Here is a 17,550-nt window from a genome sequence, read left to right as displayed (position 1 = left end):
ACTCCCTCACGACGCCAGGACAGCGGAGTCAATCACCACCTTCCGGAGACACCTGAAACCCCACCTCTTTAAGGAATACTTAGGATAGGATAAAGTAATCCTTCTCACCCCCTCCCCCCTTAAAATATTTAGATGCACTATTGTAAAGTGGCTGTTCCACTGGATGTCATAAGGTGAATGCACCAATTTGTAAGTCGCTCTGGATAAGAGCGTCTGCTAAATGACTTAAATGTAAATGTAATGTAAATCTATCATTTTGGTCTCCACATTAGCGTTCATTAATGAGGAGTAATACTCGTGTTCACTCCTACTCCGAAGCCTTCAATCAAGAGCGAAGATCAATATCCACTCGACCCTGCACTGACTCCGTCCTAACCTAAGCAAATGCAGGGTAACGCGTGGGATCTTCTCAGATCACAGTTCACTTTGGACGGGGCTGAATTTGATCTACTAAAAAAAAAAAACTCGTCAGGAAGCTCAGAGGAGGACGTCGTCTGTAGCACCACCAACACCCAGAGAGAGCTTGCCGCCACGCATTATTGAAGTCGAATACGACGAAAACTTGAACACTGTCAGCCCCCCCCCACACACACACACACACTCCATCGCCCCTGAGGACAAGCTTTCCAGGACTCAAGAGTCCCTCTCACTTTAACAAAGCCTATCATACAGAAGGAGAGAGCGAACTGACAGATGAATAGGAGTAAAACTTCAGCCAGCTCCTTGGTACTCTTATGGATAAACAAACATCTGGGACTTGCCTGGATACCCGATGAGTGTCTCTTCACCTGTGAGGAGCAGTGCACCAAGAGTTGTTGTCACTTAGTGAAATATCCTATGACAATATTTCAAAATTATAGTGATGGTGAGAAGCTGTTGATCAAACAATTAGTATCAATATATGGGTGATTTTAATCAAATCAGTTGCTAACCAAAGAAAAGTTGTGAGATACGGGATCTATATCCAAGCCCACACTTTTGCAGGCCTTGCATGCTATCCATCTTATGGTTACAGATATCTTGTTTTGAACAGCAAAAGGAAACATCTTCTTCCAAAAAATATATATATATAAAACGTTCATTTCTGCATTAATAATCAAACCCAATCTCTTTATTACTGTCAGTCCTCACAATCTTGTAGCTCAGTATGAATTGTTGAATATTAATGGTTATTATCAATTCTCTTTGTGCAAAACACATACAATTGAATCAGAGATAAAAGCATCGGACAATAAGAAACAGGATCATTTGGATACATCTGCACCACAATGGGAAGAATGGAGTCCATTCTTATCCATTCTTCAAGACATTCAAATACATGAGATCAAATGAAAAGGAAAATGAAAGTTGCATCAGCGCTATGTGAGACACAGCACACTGTAACACAGACTATAATCAATTTGACGCTTTACAAACAGAGTCTAATTTTCTTTGGTTGGGAAAAAAAATGTTGATTTGCTGAATATGTATCTCTCCTTTCAGTGCAATGTTTGGTTTTGTGGATTAAAATGACTGTGCACTTTGCAACATTAAATGATTAAACTCACAGAGAGCTCAACTCACAGAGAGTTCAACTCACAGAGAGTTAAATCCAAGGATGAAAAGTTTTTAAAAAGTCCTGGCTTAGACTAGGATTTGTGAGAAGTTTGGACAGTCTGAGGAAGACTTAGTAAAATTAGGAAAAAAAACTAAAGAATTAAACGTCATGCCAGAATATACACTTTATGCTGTTAATATGACGTTCTACAAATCAAATCTCCCACCTGCACTCACATTGCTCTTAATGAGTTGTTGTTTTGGAAACATTGCTCAATCAGAGTTAATCTTAAAATCCCCCGCACACCACTTCTACATTGGAGCAACAAGCTTATACAGCTGTCTCGTCAGCTTCAGTTTTACAGGCACTGCCTTCAAATGGGAGTGACACAGGGTAACGCAGATCCAGCTCAGTGAATCACAATGTCAGACTGGCGGTGCTGTAAAGAACAGCACTGATGACGCCGTCTCGCATTGTGACCATCTCACACTCCCACACCGCTCACTTTTGCATTTATGCTAATAGTCTCCTTCCAATGCCAGCAGGAACTCAAGGGGATCTTGGTCGCTGAAAAGACAGGAGATCTATGTATAATTAAACATCAGAGTGCCGCACAATAAAATGTAAAGGATGGAATGAGTCTAATCTCGGCCTGGGGTTCCTCAATAATCAACACACAACCACAGGCTGCACTGAAAAACTGAGATCTGAATCACACCTCCCACTTCCATTTGATTCATTTTTTAATTAAGCATGAGAAAGAGAGAGCCAGAGTGTGAGTGAGAGACAGAGAGAGAGAGAGAGAGAGAGAGAGAGAGAGAGAGAGAGAGAGAGAGAGAGAGAGAGAGAGAGAGAGAGAGAGAGAGAGAGATCATACAGGTGTAGGATCATAATTTGACCAGTTTCTCACAGCAGGAAAATAATCCTGCAGCAACAGGTTTTAATGTGTGGATTAAAATGAATGGACATTTTTGTTGAGGTTGATAATTTTTTTCGTGAGGAAATCAAAAAATGTTATAAGCCTTTTTAAACCCACAAGATAGCATTTCCTGCTACACAGGACTTTTCCTGCAACAACAGGGTGATCAAATGAGGATCCTACACCTGTATCTTACTGCAACATTGAACTTATCTTTGCTCTGCCAGCCATGCTCAGGAGTACTTAACCTTGTGAATAATAATGCAACTCATCAACACTGTCTCTCAAATGCGAGACAAATCCATCCTCAACCAAACTAACTCCTACAATCCTTGCAATGTCCTTCAGCCTACACATGCTAATTATTTTGAGTGAGAACGGCTAAATATGCTTAAAACAATCCCCGACTAAGAACAGGGGCTTCATGCACACCTAAAACCAAACAGATTTGAGTGCTATCCTTACTTGCCATGAACCCTCCTGGCAATTCTCTCCAGCAGTGTGACCAACTCTATATGCATGCCAAAAGCTGCATCAATCTAATTCAAAGATACACCTTGGAGATCATTACAGGGATACGAAGAGCCATTAGAGGATCCGACAGAGACTGTTTAACTGAAACTCGCGAAATATGAATGCTGCACTTATCTATATTTTGGTGTTTGTATGGTAGTTGGAAAACACATGTGTAAACACCGCATTTGAGCATGTGATTTAATGATATACCCATGTGACAATAATCCCCCCCAAAAATCAAGTTAGAGTGCTAAATTAGGTGACATCCTGCCAAACTTTAGGCTTTCAGACAGTACTGTAGGGCTTAATTTTCCACCTCATGAATATTTAGAGACTTCTACCAAACCATGAAGCCCTTGCTTTATAGTACCATTCTGCTATTAATTATGATCATCATGAATTCCTTCTTTATCGCTGTTATGTTTTGCAAAGATTGACCATAAAACTATGTGTTTTTCATATTGCAATGGTGGGATAGGGATTGAGATATAGGTGCAGCAATCATTCAAACAACATAATAGCTGCCTTGTCATTTCAGCATGCCCCCAACTACTAGTAGTATATGTCATGACAGCATTAAGGTACAAAATATACAGCAAGAAATAACCTCATCAATAAATCGATAAACGGCTGCAGTACGGTATGTGTAAATCATGCTACTGTGTGGTCAAATATTATCCTTGATGGCATATTCTGTTGCATGTGCTAGAGAGGTTGGGTAATGGTCAGAGGTGGTAGCTGCCAGGTTGAGACTCCCCAGGTGCGTTCTTGCAATGAGCTGTGAACAAGCTGCTTCGGCCTGCCTCGTCAACAACCCTCACTGGGCCCTGAGCCCTGAGCCTTGGCCCGGCCACGTCTACACAGGCCAGGTACCAGGTGTCCCTCATCCTTTGGAATATAGGGCTCTTTCAAATGCTCAACAATGAAATGTTGCAAAAATTCCCCCTTTTTATCCTTGTGTTCCTATGACAAATACTTCAAAGGAAAACCACACCCAATACCCTGGCCAACAAAAGAACGAAAATGGAAAATGGAAAAGAAAAAGATAGAATAAAACAACGAGTAGATATTTCTACTGTACACATGGTTGTACTGTAGGTCATTCCACTGCAATGTAACGCATCATTAGTTATTCATTTTCACTCTGTTATTCCATATTTCAGGGACACGACACAAAACGCCTCAGCGCAGAATTTGGTAGCTCTGGATTTATTTGTTCTCTCCAAAACCCTGCATGAGATCAGGCCAGTGTCTGTCTCTCTCCAGCACTAAAACTAGCCCACAAAAATGTTTAAAAAAAACTATTGTGGAGCATTTAAATGGCTGAATTAATGTTTCTACACGATAAGCAAGCTTAATATACAGCTGACAATTACAGTACTCACCCTGCCAACTAGAATTGGATCTGGTCCAGAGAACTCCTCCAACACAAACATTTGATTCCAAACCCATCCTCTCTTGGCTCGACTAAGTATTCTTTGTCCTTCGGCGAGGCCACGTAGGAGCGCAGTGGAACCAGTTTGTAAACTTTTGGACTGGCTGATGATGGGGGTCATGGATGTATAAGGAACACACGTAATCCACACAAGCAACAAGGAAGTCCACACGTCTGTCAGCATCTCCTCGGACCGTTTGGGCATTGTTATGACACTTATTTTCCCAAGATCAACAGCTCTCCCTTAGATGATTAACAAAGGTTACTTCTTCCTTCTTTGAGCGTCAGAGCTTGAATTCATTGTGCGATGAAGGTCACTCACATGGCTTCATTTGCCTCCATTGCAAATGGTGAGGGGATGTACTACTCAATACACCATCCATTTGGTGTTCCTGCAGTGTGAACGATCTAAAAGGGAGAAAACAGAGGTGATCTGTTTTAATCGTATAAATTACAAGGCAACTCCAGTATTCAAAGGAAGGAACCCGAGAGAGCGAAATCAAGGTCCTCACTTTAGATCAGTGGTACCTGACTTTTAAAGCAATATTTAATATTTAACTCGTACAAACAATCACTAGAGTTAGTTAATGATAATCAATGGACGATAACAATGATATCAACCATTTATTAATCAAAGAAAATGACAGGAGCAGGAAGAGCTGAAGAAGCAGTCCTCTTCATTACAAATGGTATGAAGCAGCAGAAAGCATTACCCTGTGTGATCCTGTGCTCATATCAGACTGCTACAATGTAGGGTAAATGATTGTGTCTCTGGTCTTATACATCTGGTCCAGTCTGATACATGAGATTGCCTATCTTTAATCTGATGTTCTGGAGATTATCCTTGAAAGATTTTGAGCCATTCTTTTTTCGTTATGATAATTGTTTTCATATTACTTTGGATCAAATGCATTTACTAATATGCTTTTCATCAAATACCATAGCCATATGAGTCAAATGTCCCACATATAACTGTAATTTAGGCTTGAAAAGATCAGAGCAGGTAATCTATTTCAGTAAGTACTTATATCCCTGATGAGATCATGCCTGGAGTAATATGATATAATCTTGCTTATCAACTCATCTACTACTTCTATACAAGTGATTGAATGAACATCAACTATTATTTTGACTGTAAAGAGAGAAATCAGTGTTAACATTGTGGTACATAAACTGTTTTACAAATATACCATTCGTGGTACTTAAATCTAATATACAAGAAATGTCTACAGAACTTGATGTTCATTTACTAGAAAAAGTAAAAGAGTGGCATGTTGCAATGTGCATACAGATGCCAATTTTAGTCCTGCAATCATAGAATTCATAGGATTTTAAATAGCCTATTCAGACCAATGAGGGAATCTTCCACATTATGTCAATTGAGATTAAACAATATGAAATGGGAAACGACCAATCATTCTCCTCATTAACAAAATAATTTTAAAATCTCATGGGCAAATGCAAACACTTAAAAACGGTCTCTCCATTTATCAAAGTTTTTAAAGAAAAAAGACAGCAGTGACAGCATTGGAGTTCATAAGGATTTCTTGATAAAGGCCTGTGTACGACATAGCTATTAGAAATTACTCAAATAAACTGTGATAAACAAGTCAGGGATAAAAGCAAGGCTGAGGCAGATACCGACATTTCACAGACAGTAGACAGACATAATCCCTCTATGAACTGGTTGGATTTCAAATACCTACTGTTAGTGCCAAGTAAAACATGACAACATTCTCTGTGCCAAATATTAATTGATAATAGTCAACGTGGTTATTACAGTTGAATGTATATATATATATATATATATATATATATATATATATATATATATATATATATATATATATATATATATATATATATATATACATATACACATATACACACGTATATATACATATATATATATATACACATATATATATATACACACATATATATATATACATATATATATACACATACATACACACACATATATATACACACATATATATACACACATATATATACACACACACACATATATATATATATATATATATATATGTGTGTGTGTGTGTGTGTGTGTGTGTGTGTGTGTGTGTGTGTGTGTGTGTGTGTGTGTGTGTGTGTGTGTGTGTGTGTGTGTGTGTGTGTGTGTGTGTGTGTGTGTGTGTGTGTGTGTGTGTGTGTATATATAGCCATAGCATGTTTCAATTTGGACGACATGGCAAGTTTACATAGAAACATGCTATGGCTATGTTAATTATACACCCCAGAAGCCTAACAGTGCATATGTATGTCTGCTGCCTAATCACTCTCACTTGCTGTTATTGGAATAAAGGAATAAAGGAATAGAAACATCATAAACATCCAAACATTGAAATTATGCTTATTAATGATGACTGAAACCCTCATTGAATTACATGAAGACCGGTCCAGTATTAGCTCGTTGCCGGCTAGTTTCAGCACCACTCAGAGTGGATAGCGCCACATGAGGTATCGTTGGGCTTCAACTACCGTACTAGCCTACACCTAGCCTGCATTGTCGAGAAACAAAATAGACTACAACACGTAGTAAGTCATTCAGAATAAATGTCCAGTGACAACATAACGCCTGGTCAACGATGTATGATTTTCTCATTCATTTGAAATGGTTGGTAACCACAAAAAAAACGAAGACAAGTTGCTAAGTTAAACTACTTACATACTATGGTTTCACTGCAAATGGACAGCACGTCGTCTCAACTGCACTGCCTGGAAGTTAAGCATTCAACACATGTAGTTTCCTTTTCTATCCATCGAAGAGAGATAAAAATACACGGAGCTGAAAATAGACTACGACATTGGAAAGCTGCACTTCCTAAATAGTTTTCACATAGATAGTCAACCTTTCTTTCGACTCATTGTGCTGTCCTCATCCACAAGCTAATCTCTGAGTTTTTTTGATATGCAGAACGATATGCAAACATGCAATAGAAGATCGAACAAAAGCCCCGTTCTCTCCCAAACATTTTCATGCACCTGTTAATATATTGTCCTTGTTACTTACTACAGTATCTCGCATCCTTGTGCTTGCACCATTTGACCCGTTCAAAAATGGATTAAAAACATTGCTATCGCGTTTCTCTTTTCATTCAAGGAGAGACGTTTACAAATGAAAAAATATAACAAAAAGTGTGAAGACACGGTGGAAATCCTTACAGTTTAGTTACCCCGCAGTGGCACTACTTATTGTAGCTCCGACAGGCTTGCTTGCTGACTAGAAAAGTGAGGAGATGGAGGAGAAATGTTCGGTGTGAAGAGCCTCCCCTTTTGCCGTGCCCATTGGACTGATGAAGAGGCAGGTCAACAGCCTCGGAAATTTATGCACGCGTTCAGACACCACACAACGTTTATGGTCGGGTCGGTGGTAGAGTATTGTTTCAAAGATACACTACATGACCAAAAGTATGTGGACACCTGCTCATCGAAAATCTAATTCCAAAATCATAGACATTAATATGGAGTTGGACCCCCCTTTGCTGCTACAACAGCCTCCACTCTCTGTGAAGGCTAGATGTTGAAACACTGCTTTCTGGGCTTGCTTCAAGGAAGCACCGAATAATCTAGAATATCATTGTATGCTGTTGCGTTAAGATTTTCCTTCACTGGAATTAAGGGGCCTGGCTCGAACTATGAAAAACTGCCCCAGACCATTAGTCCTTCTCCACCAAACATTACAGTTGGCACTATGCATTGGGGCAGGTAGCGTTCTCCTGGTATCCGCCAAACCCAGATTCGTCTATCGGACTGCCAGATGGTAAAGCGTGATTCATCACTCCAGAGAATGCGTTTCCACTGCTCCAGAGTCCAATGAATATCGGCGAGCTTTACACCACTCCAGCTGATGCTTGGCATTGTGCATGGTGACCTAAGGCTTGTGTGCGGCTGCTCGGCCATGAAAACCCATTTCACGAAGCTCCCTACAAACAGTTAGTGCTGACGTTGCTTCCTAAGGCAGTTTGGAACTTGGTAGTGAGTGTTGCAACTGAGGACAGACGATTTGTACGAGCTACGTACTTCAGCACTCGGCTTCCCGTACTGTGAGCTTGTGTGGCCTAGCACATTTCCACTTCACAATAACAGCACAGTTGCCGGGGCAGCTCTAGCAGGGCAGAAATTTGACAAACTGGCTTATTGGAATGGTGGAATCCTATGATGGTGCCATGTTGAAAGTCACTGAGCACTTCAGTAAGGCCATTCTACTGCCAGTTTGTCTATGGAGATTGCATGGTTGTGTGCTCGTTTTTATACACCTGTCAGCAACGGGTATTGTGGAAATAGGAAAATCCACAAATTTGAAGGGGTGTCCACATACTTGTGTGTATATAATGTATCTGTATCTTACACTGTTTTCAGTCTAACAAAGCAATAGAAACAAATGGACTTCAATTAGTTGCTTCAATCCAGTTATATGAGCTCACAGAGCATTTGTTGTTGGGTTTTCCTCCCCCCATCCATTCCAATAGTGAAATTAAATATATCAATTAACCCGCTACTCATTTAGGCAGGCCTGCACGGTCACCTGATACACAAACAGGTAAGTCGCGAGAAGTTGTGAGAAATGTACTCTGTATTTTTCAGAATGTGGGCTTACTGCCGTGTTTTGCTTCAGTTATAGCTGATTATGTAGAAATGTGTTTATACAGACAATTTCCTTAAAATGCTTATTCATGTCTAAGAAACACTTTCCTTTGACTAAAAACACTGTTTGCTTCAGAAGGTTACTCACTCTCAATTATTTGCAGCCAGAGGTGTAATAAACAACATTTCTTGAATTATGTTGCTTGAAGTCCTTCATCAAATAACATAAACAATTATTATCAAAAGAAAAATGGTCTTCTTTGAAAAACCTATATGTAGGTAATATGAGCAGGCTATAACAAAAGGTGTATGCATAATTATATTGTCATAGAGTATGTTTTCACTGAAAGGGCACTCTATTTGCTTGAGTAAGGATGAAATAGTCGCTGTACTCATACAATACAAAACACAAGGGATAGTATTGCATTCTCGCTTCATGCAAAAGCTATTGTTGCATGGAAACAGTAGCTGAAGGGTAAAACAACAGATAAACTACTACCACTGCTAACTTAACCACAACTTCCATTGTTACTGGTAGTGGTCACGCTGTAGATTATGATATAGAGCACTCCATGTTTAATGTGAGATATAGGCCTGTGCACTAGCAGAATACATCTGCAGTGTAGTGTCTCAGTGAAACAGAGTAACAGTGAGAGCCCTCTAGTGTTCAGCAGCCTATTAAGCTGCAGCTTTGACAGAGAGAGACACCGACTGGTCAGTCCTTCAGGCCTTCAGGGAATGGGCTTTATTAGTCAGAGTGGATGGTCAAGTTCAGTAAACACTCAGGGACACGTCTGTGTTTTTCAATTATGAGACCTCCTTATTAAACATCTGTGCTGCACATAATGCATTAATGCTTATAGGCCCTACTGTTCCTCTGATATCTGTGTCAGGACTGGGATTACATTGACACAATTTCCCAGTCTAATTCAATATCATTTATCAATATTATTGATTCATACTTAATAGTAATAGTAGTTTTAATAGTAGCAGTAATAGTGGTAGAAGTGAATCTATCTTTTACCAGACATTTCATTTCCGGGAAACTCAAAATGTTTTACACTACATGATTTCTCTTTATCCCGCTAAAAATGTTTCCCCTGACTCACTACTTAGGGCCTTTGACCAAGATGCCATAGATCCCAATTAGCAAAGATATCAACTCTACTATTATTTTTTATGAGCCATTTAATTTCCCGCCCACTCACACTTTGATGCTGCAGCATATTTCAGATGGGAATTCAAAACGGATATTTTTAAGAGCCTCTGCTATGTAGGAATATTTTCCTTATTTTATGCTCAAGCCATTTGCATTTGCTTATGCTAGAGCATGCCATTTAACATTGGAGCGTCTATTTAAAATTAAGAGTGACACATCTTTATGCTTATGTTATGCTTCATGGAATCTCATCTGTATTATCTTACTTAACAGAACTTTAGACTGATGTAACTTGCTTGGGACCAGTGAGAGGATCCTTCTGTAGCTCAGTTGGTAGAGCATGGCGCTTGTAACGCCAGGTTAGGGGGTTCGATCCCCGGGACCACCCATACGTAGAATGTATGCACACATGACTGTAAGTCGCTTTGGATAAAAGCGTCTGCTAAATGGCATATACTATATACTAGGATGAAGTTTCGTGTTTACTCCGTCTTCTTAAATAATCTTGATAAGGATTTCTGTGCATATACCAGTGGTGGGAAAAGTTCCCGATTGTCATACTTGAGTAAAAGTAAAGATACCTTAATAGAAAAGGACTACAGTAAAATTCTACTTGAGTAAATGTCTAAAAGTATTTGGTTTTAAATATACTTACGTAAGTATCAAAAGTATAAATACTTAAAAAAAAAATCTTTATATTAGGCAAACCAGACTGCACTATTTTCTTGTTTTTTATTTTATTTGCAGATAACCAGGGGCACATTCCAGCACTCAGACATCATTTACAAATTAAGCATGTCTTTAGTGAGTCTGCCAGATCAGAGACATTAGGGATGACCAGGGATGTTCAAATCAAATTGTATTTGTCACATGCACCGAATAAAACCTTACAGTGAAATGCTTACCTACAAGAACCTTAACCAACAATGCAGTTTTAAGAAAATACCCCCCAAAAAGTAAGAGATAAAAATAACAAATGATTAAAGAGCAGCAGTAAATAACAATAGCAGAGCTATATACAAAGGGTGTTGGTACAGAGTCAATGTGCGTGGGAACCGGTGTCGAGGTAATTGTGGTAATATGTACATGTAGGTAGAGTTATTAAAGTGACTATGCATAGACAATAACAGAGAGTAGCAGCTACGTTCCAGAGGGGGTTGGGGGGGTGCAATGCAAATAGTCAGGGTAACCATTTGACTAGCTGTTCAGGAGTCTTATGTCCTGGGTGTAGAATCTATTTAGGAGCCTCTTGGACCTAGACCTGGCGCTCCGGTATGCGGAGGCAGAGAGAACAGTCTATGACTAGGGTGGCTGGAGTCTCTGACAATTTTTAGGGCCTTCCTGTTCTCTTGATAAGCACATGAATTGGACCATTATCCTGTCCAGCTAAGCATTTAAAAAGTAACAAATAATTTTGTGTGTTGGGATACATGTATGGAGTGAAAAGTACATTCTTTTCTTTAGGAATGTAGTGAAGTAAAAGTACCAGTAGTAAAAATATAAATAGTAAAGTAAAGTACAGATAGTAGTAAAGTACAGATACTCCAAAAAACGACTTAAGTAGTATTTCAAAGTGTTTTTACATAAGTACTTTACACCACTGGCATGTAACCAATATTTTTCTCCACACTGAGTGAAGGTAATGATGGTTTTAAATAAGATTAACATCCTTCACTTTTTTCCGGATAAAATTAAATATAATGAAATAAGTGAACATCATCTTAGAAATCACTAAAACACTATACTATCTAAATGAGGACAGGCTATTGCTTATATTTAAATATGTGATTAATTGTACTGACATGGCCCTAACTGGTGATCAAAATATCAGATGACTTTGAAAAAGGCAAAGTAAGTGAAGGGGAAATGGTCTTTAGGGCATCTTCAATCAATCATTAGTTACTGCTTTGTCAGAGGAATTAATCACAGAGCCATTGCTGTGTGTACAATTGGCATCCTAGACGGGGACTTCAGCATGTCACCACTGCAGGCCTAAATTAGGGCGCTCCATTAGCACACAGGAAACAAACCATTCTTTGATAATCAAATCAAATCCACATGCTTTGTAAACAACAGGTGTAGACTAACAGTGAAATGCTTGCTTATGGGGCCCTTACCAACAATGCAGAGACAAAGAAATAGAGAGATAATAGAAAAGTAAAACACATAATAATAAAAGTAATAATAAATACACCAGTGACACCAGTTACCAAGTCGATGTGCAGGGGTACGGAGTAATTGATGTAGATATGTACAGTTGAATTCGGAAATGTAAATACAACCTTAGCCAAATACATTTAAACTCAGTTTTCCACAATTCCTGACATTAAATTCAAGTAACAATGCCCTGTCATAGGTCAGTTAGGATCACCACTTTATTTTAAGAATGTGAAATGTCAGAATAATAGTAGAGAGAATTATTTATTTCAGATTTTATTTCTTTCATCACATTTCCAGTGGGTCAGAAGTTTACATACACCCAATTTGGTAGGATTGCCTTTAAATTGTTTAGAGGCAAGGCGTTCCCCTCAGGGAACTCCACCCCCCCCCCACCCTTCAGCTGAAAAGGTGGTGCAGGGAATGCAAAAATATTCTTAGAAATATTTAACCTCCACACATTAATAACTTGGGTCAAATGTTTTGGGTAGCCTTCCACAAGCTTCCCACAATAAGTTGGGTTAATTTTGGCCCATTCCTCCTGACAGAGCTGGTGTAACTGAGTCAGGTTTGTAGGCCTCCTTGCTCGCACACACTTTTCAGTTTCTGCCCACACATTTTCTATAGGATTGAGGTCATGGCTTTGTGATGGCCACTCCAATACCTTGACTTTGTTGTCCTTAAAACTTCTCAAGGGTAGGGGGCAGCATTCGGAATTTTGGATGAAAGCGTTCCCAAATTAAACTATCTGTCACTTAGGCCCAGAAGATAGGATATGCATATTGGTAGATTTTGATGGGAAACTCTCAACGTTTCCAAAACTGTAAAAATCGTGTCTGTGAGTATAACATAACAGATTTGGCAGGCGAAAACCTGAGAGAAAAATCCATTCAGGAAGTAGGATTTTTTATTTATTTTTCTATTCAATGCCAATACATTATCCATCGATTTAGGACTCAACTTGCAGTTCCCAGTTCCAGTTCCTTCCACTAGATGTCAACAGTCATTAGAAATAGTTTCAGGCTTGTATTCTGAAAAATGAGGGAGTAAGAGCAGTCTGAATGAGTGGACCCAGCTGTGTCACAGTGAACTTTACGGATACAAATTGTATTTTTTTTGTATGCCTGTTGTGACTGCGTTTAAGTCTGTAGATTACTGAAGAAAACGCGCAAACAAAACAGAGGTTTTTGTATATAAAGAGAGACTTTATCGAACTAAAGGAACATTTATTGAGTAAATGAATGTCTTCTGATTGCAACCATATGAAGATCATCAAAGGTAAGTGATTAATTGTATCTCTATTTCTGACTTGTGTAACTCTTCTACTTGGCTGGTTACTGTTTGTACTGATTTGTCTGCTGGGCGATGTTCTCAAATAGTCGTAAGCTATGCTTTCGTCGTAAAGCATTTTTAAAATCTGACACCGGGTTGGATTCAAAATAAGTTCATCTTTAAACCTATGTAAAATACTTGTATGTTTTATGAATTTTTATAATGAGTATTTCTGTATTTGAATTTGGCGCTCTGCAATCTCACTGGATGTCGGCCTAGTGAAGTTTTTAAGCCATTTTGCCACAACTCCGGAAGTATGCTTGGGGTCATTGTCCATTTGGAAGACACATTTGCGACCAAGCTTTAACTTCCTGACTGATGTCTTGAGATGTTGCTTCAATATTTCCACATAATTGTCCTGCCTCATGACGCCATCTATTTTGTGAATTGCACCAGTCCCTCCTGCAGCAAAACACCCGCAAAACATGATGCTGCCACCCAGTGCTTTTGGGATGGTGTTCTTCGGCTTGCAAGCCTCGCCCTTCTTCCTCCAAAACATTACGATGGTCATTATGGCCAAACAGTTCTATTTTTGTTTCATCAAACCAGAGGACATTAATAAAAAAAGTATGATCTTTGTCCCCATGTGCAGTTGCAAACCGTAGTCTAGCTTTTTTAAGGCGGTTTTGGAGCAGTGGCTTCTTCCTTGCTGAATGGCCTTTCAGGTTATGTCGATATAGGACTCATTTTTTACTGTGGATAAAGAAATTTTGTACCTGTTTCCTCCAGCATCTTCACAAGGTTCTTTGCTGTTGTTCTGGGTATGAATTGCACTTCTTGCACCAAAGTACGTTCATCTCTAGGAGACAGAACGCATCTCCTTCCTGAGCGGTATGATGGCTGCCTGGTCCCATGGTGTTTATACTTACGTACAATTGTTTGTACAGATGAACGTGGTACCTTCAGGCATTTGAACATTTCTCTTAAGGATGAACCAGACTTGTGGAGGCCTACCATTTTTGTCTGAGTTCTTGGCTGATTTCTTTTGATATTCCCATGATGTCAAGCAAAGAGGCACTGAGTTTGAAGCTTTGCCTTGAAATACATCCACAGGTATACCTCCAATTGACTCAAATTATGTCAATTAGCTTGTTTGGGATAGGGGGCAGCATTTTCACTTTTGGATGAATAGCATGCCCAGAGTGAACTGCCTCCGACTCAGTCCCAGATGCTAATGTATGCATATTGGATAGAAAACACTCTGAAGTTTCTAAAACTGTTTGAATGATGTATGTGAGTATAACATAACTCATATGGCAGGCAAAAACCTGAGAAAATCTGAGGTTTGTAGTTTTTGAACTCACCCCTATCGAATACACTGTGGGATATGGGTTATTTTGCACTTCCTAAGGCTTCCACTAGATGTCAACCGTCTTTAGAACATGTTTCAGGCTGCTCATGTGAAGGGGGGCCAGATGGGAGCTGTTTGACTAAGGGGTCTGCCTACAGCTTCGTTCTCAGTCACAGGCTTTAACTTGAGAGGTAGCTCTCGTTCCATTGCTTTTCTACAGACAATGGAATTCTCCGGTTGGAACATTATTGAACTTTTATGATAAAAAACATCCTATAGATTGATTCTATAATTAGTTTGACAAGTTTCTTCGACCTGTAATATAACTTTTTGAATGTTTCGTCCGAATGGACCAGATCACGCTTTTGTATTTGTTTACCAAACGCCCTAACAAAAGAAGCTATTGGACAAAAAAGGACATAAATGATGGACATTATTGAACAAAACAAGCATTTATTGTGGAACTGCAATTCCTGGGAGTGCAGTTCCACAATAAATGATGAAGATCATCAAAGGTAAGTGAATATTTATAATGCTATTTATGAATAATGTTGACTACCCTACATGGCGGATATTTCTCTGGCTGGTTTGGGCTCTGAGCGTCGTTCTCAGATTATGCTTTTTCCGTAAAGTAAAAAATAAATCTGACACAGCGGTTGCATTAAGGAGAAGTGTGTCTAAAGTTCCATGTATAATAGTTGTATTTTCATCAACCTTTATTATGAGTATTTCTGTTCATGTGAGTTCATGTGGCTCTCTGCAATATCACTGCATGTTTTGGAACCACTAAACGTAACACGACAATATAAAATAAGATTTTTGGATATAACTTTACCGAACAAAACATACATGTATTGTGTAACATAAAGGCCTATGAGTGTCATCTGATGAAGATCATCAAAGGTTAGTGATTAATTGTATCTCTATTTGTGCTATCTCTATTTGTGACTCTTCTCTTTGGCTTGAAAAATGGCTGGGTTTTTCTGTGAGTTGGTGGTGACCTAACATAATTGTTGGTGGAGTTTTCACCGTAAAGCATTTTATAAAATCAGACACTGTGACTGAATTAACGAGAATTTTATCTTCAAAATGGTGCCTAATAATTGTATGTTTGAGAATTAGATTTATGAGATTTCTGTTGATTTGTATTTGGTGCCCTGCAATTTCATTGGCTGTTGACGAGGGGTTCCGCTAGCGGAACGGGGTTCCCAGTCCTAGACAGGTTAGCCTTTCAGAAGCTTCTAAAGCCATAACACACTTTTCTGGAATTTTCCAAGCTATTTAAAGGCACAGTCAACTTAGTGTATGTAAACTTCTGACCCACTGGAATTGTGATACAGTGAATTCTGTGTGAAATGATCTGTCTGTAAGCAGTTGTTGGAAAGATTACTTGTGTCACGCATAAAGTAGAAGCCCTAACCGACTTGCCAAAACTATAGTTTGTTAACAAGAAATTTGTGGAGTGGTTGAAAAACAAGTTTTAAGGTCTCCAACCTAAGTATATGTAAACTTCTGACTTCAACTGTATATACAGTGTAACTAGGAATAGAGTGACTAGGCAACAGGTTAGATAATAAACAGAAACAGCAGCTCATGTGAGTCAAAAAAGTTAGTGCAAAAAGAGTCAATACAGATAGTCCGGGTAGCTATTTTGTTAACTACAGTATTTAACTAACTATTTAGCTGTTCAGGTTTCTTTTGCTACCAGACTTGGTGCATTGGTACCGCTTGCCATGTGGTAGCAGAGAGAACTGTCTATGACTTGGGTGGCTGGAGTGTTTTAACAATTGTTAGGACTTTCCTCTGACCACCAGGTATAGATGTTATGGATGGCAGGGAGCTGGGCCCCAGAGATGAACTGGGCCATACGCACTACCCTCTATAGCGTCTTGAGGTCATATGCCATGCAGTTGCCATACCAAGTGGTGACGCAGCCAGCCAAGTTGCTCTCAATGATGCAACTGTAGAACTTTTTTAGGATCTGAGGGCCTATACAAAATCTTTTCAGCCCCCTGAGGGGTAAGAGGCATTGTTGTGCCCTCTTCATGACTGTTTTGGTGGGAGGGGACCATGAAAGATCCTTAGTGATGTGGACACCGAGGAAGTTGATGCTCTCGACCCGCTTCACTACAGCCCCATCAATTTGAATGGGGGCAAGCTCTGCCTTCCATTTCATGTAGTCCACAATTACATTTGTTGTCTTGCTGACATTGAGGGACTGGTTGTTGTCTTGGCACCACACTGCCAAGTATCTGATCTCCTCCCTATATGCTGTCTCATCATCGTTGGTGATCGGCCTACCAGAGTCGTGTAGTCAGAAAACGTAATGATGGTGTTGGAGTTGGAGTTCAGGGCGGCCACGCGGTCGTGAGTGAACAGGAAGTACAGGAGGGACTAAGCATTCACCCTGAAGTGGACCCCATGTTTAAGGTCAGCATGGCGGATGTGTTGTTGCCTACCCTCACTACCTGGGGGAGCAACGTCAGGTCGTACAGGATCAAGTTGCAGAGGGAGGTGGTTAGTCCCAGGGTTCTTAGCTTAGTGATGACCTTGGAGGGTACTATGGTGTTGAACACTGAGCAGTATTCAATGA

General features: G+C 39.5%; 1 protein-coding gene across 1 annotated transcript in view; it reads right to left on the bottom strand.

The window, feature by feature from the left end:
* LOC124033855 (cadherin-8-like) overlaps positions 1-7,645 on the bottom strand; it is a 78,861-nt gene extending 71,216 nt beyond the window's left edge. Inside the window, exons 1-2 of the mRNA XM_046346225.1 lie at positions 7,445-7,645; positions 4,358-4,815 (exon numbers count right to left, since the gene is read on the bottom strand). Coding sequence (XP_046202181.1) covers positions 4,358-4,612 — 255 coding nt within the window. The 5' untranslated portion in view covers positions 4,613-4,815; positions 7,445-7,645. The remainder of the gene's footprint in view (positions 1-4,357; positions 4,816-7,444) is intronic.
* Between the last annotated feature and the right edge of the window lie 9,905 nt (positions 7,646-17,550).

The sequence above is a fragment of the Oncorhynchus gorbuscha genome, linkage group LG04 (assembly GCF_021184085.1).
Source record: "Oncorhynchus gorbuscha isolate QuinsamMale2020 ecotype Even-year linkage group LG04, OgorEven_v1.0, whole genome shotgun sequence".
Lineage (NCBI taxonomy): Eukaryota > Metazoa > Chordata > Actinopteri > Salmoniformes > Salmonidae > Oncorhynchus > Oncorhynchus gorbuscha.
Note: the sequence above shows the minus strand (reverse complement) of the source record. Positions and strands in the feature narration are given on the sequence as shown.